The sequence below is a fragment of the Hordeum vulgare genome, chromosome 1H, assembly GCF_904849725.1.
Source record: "Hordeum vulgare subsp. vulgare chromosome 1H, MorexV3_pseudomolecules_assembly, whole genome shotgun sequence".
Classification (NCBI taxonomy): Eukaryota; Viridiplantae; Streptophyta; class Magnoliopsida; order Poales; family Poaceae; genus Hordeum; species Hordeum vulgare.
The window spans coordinates 488,912,291-488,927,787 of record NC_058518.1 but is presented as its reverse complement, the minus strand read 5'-3'; the positions used below and the strand labels follow the sequence as shown (position 1 = coordinate 488,927,787).

General features: G+C 47.2%; 3 protein-coding genes across 3 annotated transcripts; 2 read left to right on the top strand and 1 right to left on the bottom strand.

The window, feature by feature from the left end:
* Positions 1-3,342: 3,342 nt before the first annotated feature.
* Positions 3,343-5,839, top strand: LOC123448539. Its single transcript, XM_045125476.1, has 3 exons — positions 3,343-3,441; positions 3,540-3,767; positions 5,349-5,839. Exons 2-3 carry the CDS (start codon positions 3,577-3,579, stop codon positions 5,533-5,535), a joined length of 378 nt encoding a protein of 125 aa, XP_044981411.1. The 5' UTR covers positions 3,343-3,441; positions 3,540-3,576; the 3' UTR covers positions 5,536-5,839.
* Positions 5,840-9,464: 3,625 nt separating this feature from the next.
* Positions 9,465-12,909, top strand: LOC123448531 (CLP protease regulatory subunit CLPX1, mitochondrial-like). The gene is made up of 14 exons (XM_045125463.1): positions 9,465-9,725; positions 9,898-9,959; positions 10,091-10,191; positions 10,283-10,362; positions 10,505-10,555; positions 10,791-10,865; positions 10,962-11,039; positions 11,213-11,269; positions 11,579-11,649; positions 11,742-11,835; positions 11,923-12,027; positions 12,204-12,266; positions 12,366-12,488; positions 12,568-12,909. The coding sequence occupies exons 1-14, from the start codon at positions 9,531-9,533 to the stop codon at positions 12,886-12,888; spliced, it is 1,476 nt and encodes a 491-aa protein (XP_044981398.1). The 5' UTR covers positions 9,465-9,530; the 3' UTR covers positions 12,889-12,909.
* Positions 12,910-13,111: 202 nt separating this feature from the next.
* Positions 13,112-15,294, bottom strand: LOC123448526 (pentatricopeptide repeat-containing protein At3g49240, mitochondrial-like). Its single transcript, XM_045125452.1, has one exon. The coding sequence runs from the start codon at positions 15,233-15,235 to the stop codon at positions 13,307-13,309; it is 1,929 nt and encodes a 642-aa protein (XP_044981387.1). The 5' UTR covers positions 15,236-15,294; the 3' UTR covers positions 13,112-13,306.
* Between the last annotated feature and the right edge of the window lie 203 nt (positions 15,295-15,497).

Sequence of the window (15,497 nt, the reverse complement as noted above, 5' to 3'; positions counted from 1 at the left end):
CCTAGATCAATTTCTCCTCTAGTTTTCCGGTAGTGCTTAGGCAAAGCCCTACCGAGATAGCACCACCACCGCCGCCACCATGCCGTCGTGTTGTCGGAGAACTCATCTACTACCCCGCCCTCGCTCGTTGGATCGAGGAGGGAGAGACGTCATCGAGCTGTACATGTGCTGAACGCGGAGGTGCCGTCCATTCGACACTCGATCGGGAGTTCGTGGGACGGATCGTGTTTGGATTGAAAAGACATACCACTAAATCAACCGCGTTCTTTAACGCTTCCGCGTAGCGATCTATAAGGGTATGTAGATACAATCTCTCCTCTCGTAGATGTTCATCACCATGGATAGATCGTGTGTGCGTGTAGGATTTTTTTTATTTCCCATGTGACGTTCCCCAACAGCGCCTCCCCGAAATCAGGCAACCTTGTCTCCCACCACAACCCCCTTTCCCCCCCCCCCTTCGTCCTCCTCCTTCTCCGTTGCTGGAAGGAGAGGGGGACCAACAGATCACCGTCCATGACGACAAGCAGTTCCTCCATGGACGTAGCCACTAGCACCTCCTGTAGACATGAGAACACCGTGGTCAAGGCTCCCACGACAAGAAGCAGCAGGTCATTGGGCTTTGTCCAGGTTTTCGGGCGTCGGCTCCAACTCTGACGTCCATCGATGAGTTCCACCTACTACTCCTCTCTACCTCTCTCTTCCTCTTTGTAATTTTTTTCTCATCTTTTGTAGCAACAGTAGATGAGAGGTGCGGGCACGAGTTGGGTGGGGAAGCACCATCACCATGGACAACTTCATCCCCTCCAAGACTAGAAACAACCATGGATGGAGAGGACGATGATGCCCAACAACAGCAGCAATAACCATGGATGGAATTTATTAATTTTAATTCCTAATTTGTTAGTAGTAGCGGGGGACTCTGACACGCGCTACTACTACCAGAAGTAGCAGTAGCGCAGGGTGATACCCGCACTATAGCTAAAAGTTAGTTGTAGCGCTGTAGCAGTAGCGCGGGCCCCCTCGCTACTAGTAGGCCTTTACCCCGCGCTACAACTAGTGTTTTCCCTAGTAGTGTTAATTTACTCGAAGGCTCATGGTAGACGAGGATGTCGCCTTGCTTCCCCATGTTGCTTCTGATACCCATCCCATATAAGAGGCACAATAGCAAGCCGAAATACAAGACAAAGAGCAAGTAGAAGAAGATAATTCAGGTTTAGAGGCTGGTTCGATAGGAATGATATGAATCGAAAAGATGTGTTGTATGTGTTTGATGTATATGCCAAGACACAAGCACTACTATTTCACAACAGTTCAAAACAAATGACCATGTGGCTACGGACAGACACACAACCAAAAACTTTTGAGCTCGGGGTCATCAAATACCTTCTACTTGCTAATGCAGTCGACCTAAATATCATCACACTCCTCGCTAGTAGATTTAAAATGTCCAATATTAAATAAACCATGTTATAAAAAATAGTTATGCTTGTTATTTGAAAATATGCCTTTAGTTTTTGTACATTGCCCTTTTTATTTTATGTATGTACCACTAACAATTGCACTTGCCCTTTTTATTTTATGTATGTACATAAAATTTGAATAATAAATGTCAAAGGTAGTCAATATTTCTATTTTACATAACTCAAGGGCCTTGTCGTGCATTGCTAGCGCATTAGTATTCGAATTAGTGTCAGATACGCTCTTGCATCCTATTAGCAGTGAACATACCCGTTATACCTCTTTCTTTTTAAAACATAAGGATGTAGTTGTATCTCTACTTTGTGCCACATGGATAGACGGTTGCCTTGTGCGAGCATACTCAACATTCAATCTTGGAAAATTATAAAGAGAAGCGCCGCACCATAGCTTTCTCATGCAGCGGCTCCATGTGCATGCAAAAATCTTTCATCACATGCTTACATCATCGCATTAAATGCCTTTTTGAATTTTAGAAATGATTTATCTCACAGATTAATAATTTGATTGGAGATCCGTCTTTACCGTTAGGTTCGTCTCGACGAGACCTTCAAAATAAGATCTCATGTTGACATGTTTTATTGATTTTTTTTCGTCGTTCCTAGGTGCCACATTTATGTCATCATAGTTGTCATCTTACGAGTGTATAGTTGTCACAAAAATTATACATAATTATCAGGGCAATAATTTTATACTTGTTAAGCATTGCAATGTTATGTGAAGCTAAAAGTGGGTATTAGAGCACTAACAATAAACAAGTAAATGCATGAACTAGCACAAGTACAATGAATCAAGTTTTTTAGTGGGGTATATCGACATTCATAAGCCTGATAATCAAGTTGATTTAATGTGAGAACTATGTGACAAATAATGCGACAAGTAAGAGATAATAATCTGGCAAGTACCGATGAAAATAAAAGTTATCGAAACGTAGCGACATGGGATCTAGTTTTGAAGATCTCGTTGCGAAAAAGTCAATGGTGAAAACGGATCATTAATTGAGATAACGGTTTGAAAGATAAATCTTTTTAAATGCATTATAAGAAAATAATATTTAATGATGTCATGCTTGTGTAATGTTGCATGCATGCAAATAATTGATGGAAGAAAGCCGCCGCATGGGAAAACTTATGTGCGTCGCCGCTCCCTAGTTAAGTCCTTCAATCTTTTCACGACGATCATGTGGCAGTGGCACTTTTGTAATACCGCACACATAGATTTTAGGAGTGGTAACCAATTTGCTCTGTTGAAAGAATCTTTCGAATATGGGCAGAAAGTCATCTTCTAGTCAGCAGCAAAAGAAAAACATAGCGTCATTTGATGCCAATTGGTTGAAGTAGAACTATAAATACCCACTTTATATACATCTATATTTATATCTGAATATGTTCTGGTATAAACTAACTGCTGTCAAGCCGTCACTTAACTTCAATAAAATTCACAAAGCCATTTTGTTAGTTAAAAGGTTGATAAAAAAGTTGTAAAACAACAAAACTATAGTTTTTCCGCTCCGATTTGAACCTAGCCTTAAGTTTTCTTTTCATCGCTGGCCTCCTCCCTCTGTTTAACTAAGATTTTCATTATCTGGACCGATCGGAATGTACCCTATCATTCAGTTTAGATCTGCTTTGTTAGATTTGTCCTCATATCTATCCAGTTTATTTTGTATTCGCAAAAATTTTGTACATTTTAATTATGAATCCCATCCTCATAAATTACAAGTATTTAGATACAGAAAGAATAGTTCACAAAATGTTTGAAGCAAACCCGGTATGAACCATTCGGCCCAACGAAACCAGCATTGACCTCTTCTCCAAGCCAAGGAAATAATAGTAAAAAAAACCTCTCCCCTCCCCTCCTCTGCGCCCTCCCAAAAGCCGCCCCCTTCCCAAAGAAAGAACCACACACGAGCAGGCACAACCAACCCGCCGCCGCCGCCGCCGCCTCCTCCTCCGATCCCCCAAGGTAAGCCCCCCCCCCCCCCCACCCCCCATCCGCCCGATCCCGGATCCTCTCCCGCGATCTCACCTGGCCGCATTCCCGCGACACCCCCTTCTTCCCAGGAGCCGTCGCGTCCCGGAAGGAGCAGCAGATCCATCCATGGCGGCGCTGGGGTCCAAGCTGGCGCAGCTGCAGGCCAAGGCCTGCGAGGCGACGCGGTTCGCGGCCAGGCACGGCTGCGCCTACCACAAGACCCTCATGGAGAAGAACAAGCAGTTCGTCGTGCAGCCGCCCACCGTCGAGAAGTGCCAGGAGCTCTCCAAGCAGCTCTTCTACACCCGCATCGCCAGGTCCATTCCCCATCTCCCTCCCTCTCCATCCTTCCCTCCCGGCGGTCCTTGTTTTGGCGCCTCCGTTCGCGGATCGAATCGATTGCATGGTCCTTCTGTGCATATATGGATCGATGCAGTTACTGTTGCTATCTGCCCAACCTATTGCTTGTTCGTGATTCAAAATGTTATAATTCTTGGCGTGACTTGTCAGACAGACAACGCCCTAGGCCAGACTGTTATTTGGGGCATGTGATTTCGTAAAGATTACTGGTGTTGATAGTCTAAACATAACTTGTTTGTTATATATAACCTAATTTATATTCCATCTTTGTCGACTTGTGGCTGATTGATGAATGAGGTAGTAATAATACTACATTATGCAGGTGTTCATATTGGGCAAACCATGGAACAGTGTTATGAAAAATGGGGTGATGCGATGATCTTATCTCATCTACAAGAAATGGAACACTGATAGATAAATTGCCAGTTATTCATGAAACCTAATTTAAGTTGCCTCTTTGTTTGATTTGTGAATTCTTGACCAATAAACTAGTAATGCTAGTGCATTACTACAAGTGTTCTGATTGAAGAAACTATCAAACTGTATTTCTGAAATGTGGTGATGATCTTATCTCCAAGAATGATAATGATGAGCTATGTTTTAGTTATGGTTTTCGTTCAGATAGCTGCACAGGTCGTTAGTAAGTAACATTCTACTTATCTAATTCCATCGTGCAGCGCTAGCCCATACTCAATTTGTCTTGTTCTGACTGTAAGTTCAGGCCCACAATGCTATAGTCCTTAGATTGGAACATTAAGCCTTTGCTGACAGTTTTTCTAAGTTATCTGTGAACGAAGATGTAATGATGGTTAAGTTGCCAATTTTTATATGGTCATGTATTTCTAGTTTATGTCAGAAATTATGATAACTAACTTCATCAATGTGCCTTTTCTGATTGTCAGCAAGTTTGTTATTTCTTCATTTCTCCTTTGGGAAACCTTGCTGAGAGTTTTTCTGATTTCTCTGTTAACGAAGATGTAATAATAGATAAATTGCTGGTTTTTATATGGTCATGTCTTTCTAGTTCATATCCATTTTAGATTATTTTTTTTAAGATTTATGCTTATTTAACTAACTCCACCATGTCAGGATTTGCCTTTTCTTATTGTCAGTAAGCTTGTTATTTCTTCAATTCTCCTTTGGGAAGGTTACTCTAGTAATAATGAGTTCTGTTTAGATTTCATAGCGAATAGAATGTGCTCTAGTTATACCTTTCGTAATGGTTTTTTGTTCATGATACTATGATATGTTGGTCTATATGTGAGGGGGTACTGTCATTATGACTTCTTGAATAGCTGCACTTTGCGAAAGTTTTGTTGAAGGCATCCCTCTAAATCTGCACTTGCAATTTCCTGAACCATGCTCTACAACTGCATACCTGTGTAGACCATTCCTTAGTTACAATTGAAAGACTGACAAAAGATAGCTAACCATCGCATTTACCTGACATAGTTTCATATCGAAATGTCATACTTACATTGGCCGCAACTTGATTACTGACTGTATCTGTATCACTGACACACTTATGTTTGCTGCAGCATCCCTGGCCGCTGCGAAGCATTCTGGAAGGAGGTGGACCAAGTGAAGCAGCTGTGGAGAAACAGGAGCGATCTGAACGTGGAGCACGCGGGCATCGCTGCGCTGTTCGGCCTCGAGCTCTACGGATGGTTCTGCGTCGGTGAGATCGCCGGCAGGGGTTTCACCTTAACTGGCTACAGCGTCTGAGCGCCCTCCTTCCATGAGTACCTTTCCGCGGCTGTCGATTAAGAGCTGAAGACTCTGTTAGCCAATCAGTTTCTCGTGATGCGCGTTGCGAAGTTTTGGTTTTTCTGAAATACTATTCTTGATGCTGGTGAAAAGGTACACACGGCTCGGTAAATTCGACTCGTCGATGAGGTCTAATAATTTGTCGCACACTTAGTTGAATGAAGCCTGGACAGATGAGATGTCTGCAATGTTTGCCTTGCTTGTATCCTAAAATCAGGGCAAATTACGCCTCCAGAAGAAATGATCTCCCCATTTCATTGAATTGAGTTGCTATGATCCTTTTGTCATGTCATGCTGAGTTTGTAAACCTAAATCGTGGCAATGTATCCTGTGAGCTTGTTTCGGCAGGTGACAGCCGTGAGCTTGCACCGAGGCTAGGTCACCGCAGCTTCGTACAGGCCCGTCGATCAGACCAGTTTCCCTGCTGCTCTCCCAGGCGGCGGAGGCAGGGGGTAGCCGGACTATCACCGGTTGGTGACGGGCAAGTCATCTTGTGTGCGTGGATGCGCGTGCATGTGAGCAAGTTGGTGAGGCGGCATCACCGACATGGAACGCTGTTTATATTTGTCCTGGCGAGAAACGATCAATCTCCAACGTTGTTATTTCATTGTTTCAGTATGGAGTACATGCGTACTATGGATAGTGGAAACACTATTGAAACATTATTATGAGGGCATTTTGATATTTTTCCCATGGCCTCTGCCTTTCACCCTATAAATAGAGGTGGAGAGAGCTCTCAAAATTCACTCATTCTCTATCAAACACAAGGCATGTATTATCATCACTGATAGTGCAAGTTCTAAGCACCATGTGTGTATTTTATCATATTTTTAGGGAAAACATCAGAACTATTATAAATTTTTATCAGAAATACAAAGCACCTCAAGTCAGGCCCGGCCCGGGGGGGGGGAGGGGGGGTGCGAACGGGGGCCGCCCCGGGCCCCGGTGCTAGAGGGGTCCCAAAATGCTGAAGTATTACTATTGTCCAGGCTTTCCTTTTTCCCGCGATTTCTATCTTTAATCCAGGATTTCCTTCCTTAATGTACGATACATGAAGTAGAGGTACTAGCTCGTTATTCATAAGTTTCCTCCTTCCAGCAAAGGCATGATTGATAAAATAGTATAACTACTTGTATGCGATTAATTAGGGATAGTTATGGGAAAACAAACCGTTCCTGATTTCCTTCCTTGATCCGAGTACAACCAGTATGCGATTAATTAGGGATAGTTATGGGAAAACAAACCGTTCCTGATTTCCTTCCTTGATCCGAGTACAACCAGCTGCTGGAGATAACCACGTCGCTGCCTCCCATGCAACCGCGCTAACTCTCTCAGATATGTGATCGCATATACAAGTTACAAAGAAGGGAAGGTATGTCTCTGATCTTTATTCATACATGTAGTCTATGCCCTATTTCATCATAATAATTGATCAAATTTTATAAATGATTATATTGCCTCTACACTGTTGTAACTGGCCACTGATAATTGACTTACCATAAGGTATTATCGGGGTTATAATTTTCTTAGTTCATGGGCATGCCGATAATTAGATTTTTTTTAGAAAAGGAGGTTGAACCCCCGGCCTCTGCATCAATCGCCTCTGCATCAATCGATGCATGCATCCATCTTATTAATTATTTCATAAAGGTCTAATAAGAGTATACATCAATCCACCCAAAGCCACCACTCACACCTACAAACTTGATAATGTGGAGTGCTCTCACTCCACATATCTAAGACCGGTGTTGTTTCCAATCCATCCACATAACGTATCGGGAACAACAGCCGGTGCAACACACTTAAAACGCACACCTCACGCACATGTTTTACCAGCCGCCATCATCCTCGAACCACTGACCCATCTTCAGGAAAGAGATCCGCATCATCCTTGTCAGTCCAATCATCCGTCGACGCCACCATGGCGCCCAACGGCGCCACCGCCCTGCGCTCATCCGTCCAGATGCGAAGACTCCGGGAGATCTGTCGTGCGTAGCACCTGCCAACCAGGCATGACTCTGCGTAGCACCTGTCGGCCAGGCATGACTTGACAGCTCCACCGAAATTCCATGCAAGACGAAGCCGCTCCACCTCCTGCCTCAGTCTGCCAGCGCTGCTCCACAAACGATGCTCTCAAGAGAGAAACACACCGCAATACCGTCATCGTCCGATCTGGAAGACCAGATCCTAGGGTTTCCCCCGAAGCAGTGCCCACCACCAGCAGCCGTTCAGGACGCACACAGTGCCCACCACCACTCAGCCCTCAAGGCGACGCCTTCAGGAAGGTCACGACATCAAGGACGCCGCCGCCGCCCACCGGAGTTAGGGTTTTCACCCGAGAGGCAAGGAAGGGGAGCAGAAGAGCAGATATATACCGACGTCTCCAAAAAGAACAACGACGCCCTTGAGCGTCGTCGTCGGCGCGGCCGGCCTAGGCCAACCAAGGTGTTTCCCCCAATCCGAATCTCCTCCACCGGCTTCACCCGCAGGTTGGGCCCCGACAACCACACCGACACCGCTAAGAATCCGCAGGAGAGAGGCCCACAGATCAGGACCTGGGGGCGCAGGTGGCGGTGCGGGCAGCGGCCGACGAAGGGGAACAACGCACCTCCACAACGACGCTTCCAAGAAAGATAGCGGCACCCGCGGGCGTCGCCGTCACGGCTCCGATGAAGACCGGAGCAAGGATTTCTCCAGGAGCTGCGCTGGATATCCACCGCCACCGACCGCTGAGCATGGCCGCCACGCACCAGCCAAGGCCACTGCACCACGCGCCCTGGACAGTGCTCGTGCCCAGCCGACCAGCGCAGCCGCTCCCGGCTGCCGCTCCCGGCTGCCGCTCCCTACCACCAGGGCCGAGTGCCTCGCCAGATCCGGTCATGGAGCCCCGGATCCGCCCTCCGATTGGCGAGATCACACGGGATCCCGCAACCGCCGACGCGGGGCGCCGCCGCCATAGCCCGAGGGTCGACGCGAGGGGCCCCGCCGCCGCCATCCCTGGGGCGCGCGCGACTTCGCCGACGTCCCCTCCGGCAGCGGTGAAGCGGGAGGGGGGCAGAGATGGGGTCCGGTGCTCCTGCTGTGGCGGAGGAAGCAGGTCGGGAGGTTGGGGAAGGCGGGAATTGGAGATGGGGGAGGGAGGACGGGGGGGGGGGGAAGGAGGGGGGCGAAGCACCCTACGAGGGCGGCCGACGGCGGAGGGCGGGGCGGTTGGTGGCGGCGGGGAGAACCCCGATAATTAGAATGAGGGAATAAACTAATATTAATGATCATGGACATTTAAATCATCTGCTAGTCTTGAGGGTGTACCATTTTTCACATTATGATGAAAAATTTAGGCTAATCTTAATTGGATATATTAGAAAAGAGACTTATAAGAGAGAGCGAGAAATTTGTAGTCAACTTATTTTCTCGTATTTTTTTCATTTTTCTTATTTTTATGTTAAGCATCTTGGGATCTAATTTCGGCCCGGGCCCCCGAAATCTCAGGACCGGCCTGCCTCAAATATAATAAAAATTAAAGTTGTTTCTTCATTTCTTCTGTAGTGTAATAGCAATGCCTTCAATTCATTCTATATTACAATATGTTTATTATTATTATTTCTTAGTTTATGAATTTGTGTATTAATTTTTAGAAGAAGAACATTTGCAAAAAAAATAAAAAAATTTAAGAAGAAGAAAATGATTGCAAGTCAACTCATAATGTTTACTGTATCATAGTTTTAATTTCTTCGTTCTTGAAGGTTAACTTTAATCTGCTCATGAAAAACGTAGACACGTTTATTTAGAGAAAAAGTGTGCAAATCTTATGTGTATAGAGGAAAAAAAAACTAGTAGAAAAACGACTCGCACTGAGAAAAAATTAGTCGCTCCCAGAAATCGAGGGAGCGAAGCACCTTCCCGGAGTCGGAAACAGATAGCCGACCGGCGGCTGCTCCGGCGACCTTGTCCTCATGTACGCGGCCGCGCGCCGCCTCCTCTCCACCCGCGCCTGCTCCGCCGCGCGCGTGTCCCCCGTGCCCTCGCGCGCGCCCTCCTGCTACTCCGCGGCGCAGTCCAAGTCGCCGCCGCCGCCGCGGTTCCCTACGCCCAAGGAGATCCGGCGGGGCCTGGACCAGTACGTCGTCGGCCAAGACAAGGCCAAAAAGGTTAACCTCAGAGATTGTCCCGTTTAGCGCAGAACTACCAGGATCGTGCTTAGTCCCGTGCAGAATTTCTTCCTGCTACGCCCTATAGAAGAACAGAATTCAGCTACTAGTTGTACAGTACAAGCCATGGATGAGTTCAGCAGGGGAGTTGGTTGAATGGCTGTGTGTGCAGGTGCTCTGCGTTGCCGTGCACAACCACTACAAGAGGATATACAGCGAGCCCTCCAACAAGAGGTCAGATCCTTCCCACCCGGTGACTGAAATTCGTTGGTGGTTCGTGTACAGTGTCACTGTCAGCGAGCCCTCTCATGAGTTCTAACTGAGAGTTTCACTTGTGTGGTGGTGAACCTGGTGGTCGACCCTAGCTCTTCGCAAGCCTCGGCGGGTCGTGATGCTGGTACGGCCGCCGAGGATGACACCGAGCTCGAAAAGAGTAACATCCTTCTGCTTGGGCCAACTGGATCAGGTGCTGTAGAAAGCGCATGTGTTACTTTTACCACTTGAGTGTTCTAATAATGTGATGTTGTTTGCTTGCTAATGCGATGCCACTGGATCAGGTAAAACACTTCTAGCGAAAACGCTGGCTCGCTTTGCGAATGTGCCCTTCGTGATTGCTGATGCAACAGCAGTCACACAGGTAATCATGGCTTGTGTGTATGCCGCTAGAAAGCTCTGTTTGATGCATTGGTCCTTCATACGTATCGCGGCAAGAAAAATCAGGAAGCTGGTTTTATTGTTGCTTTCTTCTTTCTGATGCTACATATAGACTGCTCTTTCAGGCTGGGTACTCGGGGGAAGACGTGGAATCAATCGTCTACAAACTTCTAGTGGTACTTATCAGCCTATGAGTCTGTTCTGTCTGTTTGTTCACTCCGCGTTTGTTACTAGTTTTATACTACCATTTGGGTTAAAACAGAGCGTTGATGCATTTCAGCAATTTAGTTGTAACCAACCACTTTCTGTCCTTGACGATTCGTTGGATCCCCAAAGGCACTTTCCCTTTTAATATGAACTAGATCACACTGATAACTAACATGTTGAATTCTGATGTGTTCTGCCTCTTAGGCTGCTGACTTCAATGTCGAAGCTGCAGAGCGTGGCATTATCTACATCGATGAAGTTGATAAGCTTGCAAAGAAGGTTGTTGAGAAGTGTTTCATGATCATTATTACCACTACCGTGATATATAGTGGAGCCCATTACATGTACGCTAATATTATGCTTTGGTATATTCAGGTTGGTTGCCAGGAGGACCGGAGGGATGTCTCTGGAGAGGGTGTCCAGCAAGCACTCTTAAAGATGTTTGAAGGAACGGTAAGTGGCTATGTTACATTTGTAGTTGTGTGCTCTTTAGAAGAGTGCACGGTTTCATAACCTACAAAAAGATTTCTAGTACTGTTTTCCAAGTAGATAAACTCCAGACTCACATGCACCGTATTCGATTTGTTCGTTTCTAAACAAGAACGATTCCATGTTTGTCTTCATAGGTGATCAGTGTGCCAAGGAAAAGAAGTCAAAATGGCCTGTCTCATGGTTGTGTCGAGGTAATTGTTTTTGAGAAATTTCTACAGGCTGCTTAGACTTCTATGTGCCTAGTGCCCACTTCCTAGCTCAGTATTTCAACAGTTTAGCACCAAAAAGCTCCAAACTATTGAATGCTGCTATGACTTGGATAGTCTTCAATATGTAGTTGTTGCTTGCCTGGGTGACATGTGGTTAACTGAACTTCATAGATGGCTGCTGTTCCTTTTGTCGCAGGCAGTTGGCACTACGAACTAAATTTACTACAAAAATGTAATCAGTACCTTCTTATTACAATGATGGATTGGGGATACGTTTAATTTGTTTTGCAGGTTGATACAACAAACATACTCTTCATTTGTGGAGGTGCCTTCTCAGACTTGGGAAAGATTATCTCAGAAAGGTTATTCAGATTTCTACCTTTTGGAACCATTCTATTCTTCTTTTATATATAACTTCTAAATCGTGTCTGAAAGTATCTGTGTGGTATGCAAGACTTCACCACTGTCCTTTTGGTTTCGGAACACCAATACGTCATGAATTGAGGGATTATGCTTTGATGAATGAACAATCAAGCTTGTTTGAAGAGGTAGCTTAGTTACCGGTTTTGTGCCACGTTTTAGTTGTTAATGCCCACGTTGATACAAGAGATAATACTCAATAACTCCTTATTTAGATCGAGAATGATGATCTGATTGCCTATGGCCTGACACCAGAATTTATTGGGAGGTTGCCAATAATAGTTGGCTTGACTCATCTCACTGAAGATCAACTGATTCAGGTAGCACACGTTTTGCGCATTTTTGTTTCCTTCCTGACTATTTTATTTGGGACCATCTCTGTTATAATAATTTCTTCCTGAAGGACTGCTTTGCAGTCCAGTTATTACATTCTGCATTGCACTGTTTCATCCCATTTTGTCGACAAATCGAAAACCTAGCTAATTTATCTTTCCAGGTTATCAGAGAGCCCAAGAACGCAATAGCCAAGCAATACAAGAAGTTGTTCAAGATGAATGATGTTAGTCCGTGATTTGTTCGCGTCAGAAGTTTTAACTAAAGGATTCCTTCTTTGATGATTTGTAACAAGAAATGTGTTTGTTCATTTTTCCTCCACAAGGTAAAATTGCATATTACTGAAAACGCTTTGAGGCTAATAGCAAAGAAAGCATCTGTGAGAGAAACCGGGGCGAGAGGTCTACGATCTATTTTGGAGGGCATTTTAACAGAAGCCATGTTTGAGGTGGTTTCTACTCTTTTCGGCACGTCATTGGGACTATGGGTAACTGAGACTGACGTCAATTTGGCCCTTACACTTGCAGATCCCCGATGACGGAGGAGAGGGGCAAGAGAAGATAATTGTTGTTCTTGTTGATGAAGAATCTGTAGGGACACCGACCCTTCAAGGCTGCGGAGCCAAGATTTTCCGAGACAATGGAGCCCTAGAACTATATGTTTACCAAAACAATATCAGGGTTCCTGGGCTGATTCAGAGGCCAAAATGCAGCATCATTTGCCGGCTGTGCCTTCTGGTAGCCTTTTCAGCAGCTAAACTATGGGTTTATCATACGTTTGATTGTTTCTCCTCAATATACGCGTGGATTGTGTTGATACTGTGTAAGGCAAACATTATCACAGAATGAAATACAGTACGATTTCAGATAGTAGTACGGAGTCCCACATTCTGCTTTTGTCCGTAGTTCGTGTTGCAGTTCCAGACAGAAATACAACTGGTTTACAATTTCATTATACACTGTAAACTAATATAAGAGTGTTTAGATTACTAAAGTAGTGTTTTTAAATGCTTTTATATTAGTTTACGAAGGGAGTACTTGACAAATAGGAAAAATATACTATTGATGACAATTCATCAAGATCTCATGGTTATTGCTCTATTGTTATGCATCAATCATAGTTACACAAGGTCTCAACTGGAGATACAGTCGAAAGTTAGAAACCTTTGTAGCCATCAGAGTTCATACAGATTGATGCCCCTAGAATCGATACGAAAATGCACGACTAGTGCTCAGAACAAATGCAGGACATGAAGGCTCATGACCATCAAAATTGCTCCTGCCCATCTTTTGTTTCAGTGCTTATTATTGGGGTGTCTTGAGGCGCACCTTCTCCAGGCGAACTGAGGCCAAGCCTGCTGAGAAACCCGCCGCCGAGAGCGTTTGGAGTAGATGCAGGTTCTGCTGTCTCACCTTCTGTTTTCCTTCTATGGCCAATGATAGCCTCGATGGCAGCAGCACTAGCTTTCGCCGCAGCCTCGTCCTTGGCAGCAGCCTCTGCCCTCCTCGCCGCCCTCTCTTCCCTGGCAAGTGCCTCTGCCCTCGCCTTCTCTTCCTCCGCCCGCAGAACTGCTTCGGCCTTCTCTCTCTCCACGTCTTCATACAGCTTTGCTATGTCATCTTCCCTGCCCTCTCCACGGAGTGCGCCTTCCAAAAGCTCCCTCATCTCATCACTAAAAACCACATTCTCATCCAAGAGGATACATTTTGCTACCTTGGCTGCATCATCCAACCGTGCCGCGCCAACGTCAACATACGCCTTCAGCAGTGTCTCATAGGTTGCAATGCTTGGGTGAATTCCCTTCTCCCTCATCTGATCGAAGTACTCCTGAGCCTTGTCGAGCAAGCTTAAACCGACCAGGCCGTCGACAATCCTATGATATGCAGATGCATCGGGCTTCAACTCCAACTCAGCCATTTTGTCGAAGTAACTGATACCATCATCGATGCGGTCCGCCTTAAAGCACGCCTCCATGAGCAGAACACATGTCTCCTCATCTGCAACAAGAATTTGCTCGCACATCTCCTTGTGGAGCACCTCTGCCTCATCTACCAGTCGATTAAGCCCGAGATGGCGAATCAGATTGTTGTATGCTGCTACATCAGGTACCACCTTATACTCTCCCATCCTCCGGAACACCGCAATCGCATCCTCAAACCTTCCAGCCGCACAGTAGGCATCCACCATCACGCTGAAGCTTCTCACATCAACCGTAATCCTCAATGGAGGGTCATGCTCCCGAAGCATTCTGTCGAACAGGTTGAGTGCATCCTCTAACCTTTGGTTCTGCCCAAGCGCATCCACCACCTCATTATAGCTCTCAGTCCCAAACCTCACCTCTGAGTCCGGAGAGAAGACCTCTTTGTAGCACTCCATGGCCTTCTCCTCCATTCCCATAAGGAAGTAGGCCTTCATGAGGCTCCCGTACACGATGCCATCGAGGACAGGCTCGCCACCAAGCTTGTCCTGCAATTCTTGGTAGAGCTCCACGGCTTTGGCCCCATCCCTGGCTTCCACAAACCCAGCCATGAGGAGGCTGTAGACATGGGGATCGGGTCCGACGAACCCGGAGGCGAGCATCTCATCCTTGAGCTCGACGGCGTCGGCGAGGCGGCCGTGGTCCGCGACGAGGCACTTGACCACGACCCGGTAGGCGGTCGGGGAGGGGGGCACGGGGGATCCGGGGCGGGCGATGAGGCGGAGGTGGAGGAGTGCGGCATCGGGGAGGCGGCGCGCGGCGAGGGCGGAGAGGTAGAGCGCGTGGGTGGCGGCGGTGGGCGGGACTGCGGCCTGGAGGGCGAAGCGGTGGAGCGCGAAGAAGTCGTCGAGGCGGCGCGCGCGGAGGAGCGCGGCGAGGACGGCGATGCAGGTGAAGGAGGAGGGGCGGCAGTTGGAGTGGAGCGCGTGGCGGGTGAGCAGCGCGGCCTCGTCGAGGTCGGGGGCCTGGGCGGCGGGGGTAGGGGAGAGGAGGGCCAGGACGCTGTTGTGGAGCGCGAGGCGGGAGGGGGCCAGCGAGGGGAGCGGCTCCGCGAGGCGCACGGAGCTCGGGGAGGGCGGCGGGGCCGGGGGCGTCGAGACGAACGCGCCCCGGCGGCGGGCGCGGCGGGAGGCCGCGGCCGAGGCGGCGTCCGCGTGGGCGAGCGGGAAGAGCGCCGGCACGAGGCGGCGCGCCGCGAGCGGCTTGGAGAGCGACATCTCCGGCGGCGGCTCCGGTGCGGCCGTGCGCGGAAGGAGACGAGGGTTTAGGGACCTAATAATTGGGTCTGGGAGGGCCGGAAGGAAGAGAGTTTAGCGCTATGTAGAGGGTGCCTATCTGAGGATGTGATGCTTGACCGGCTACTTAACCAGTACTAGTACTACTCTACAAGGATGTGTTTGGTTTTAGGATGAGGTGGAATCGTAGAGTTGGTTCCATCCCTAGCAGCCGTTCTCGTGTTTAGTTGGGTTAGGAATCGAA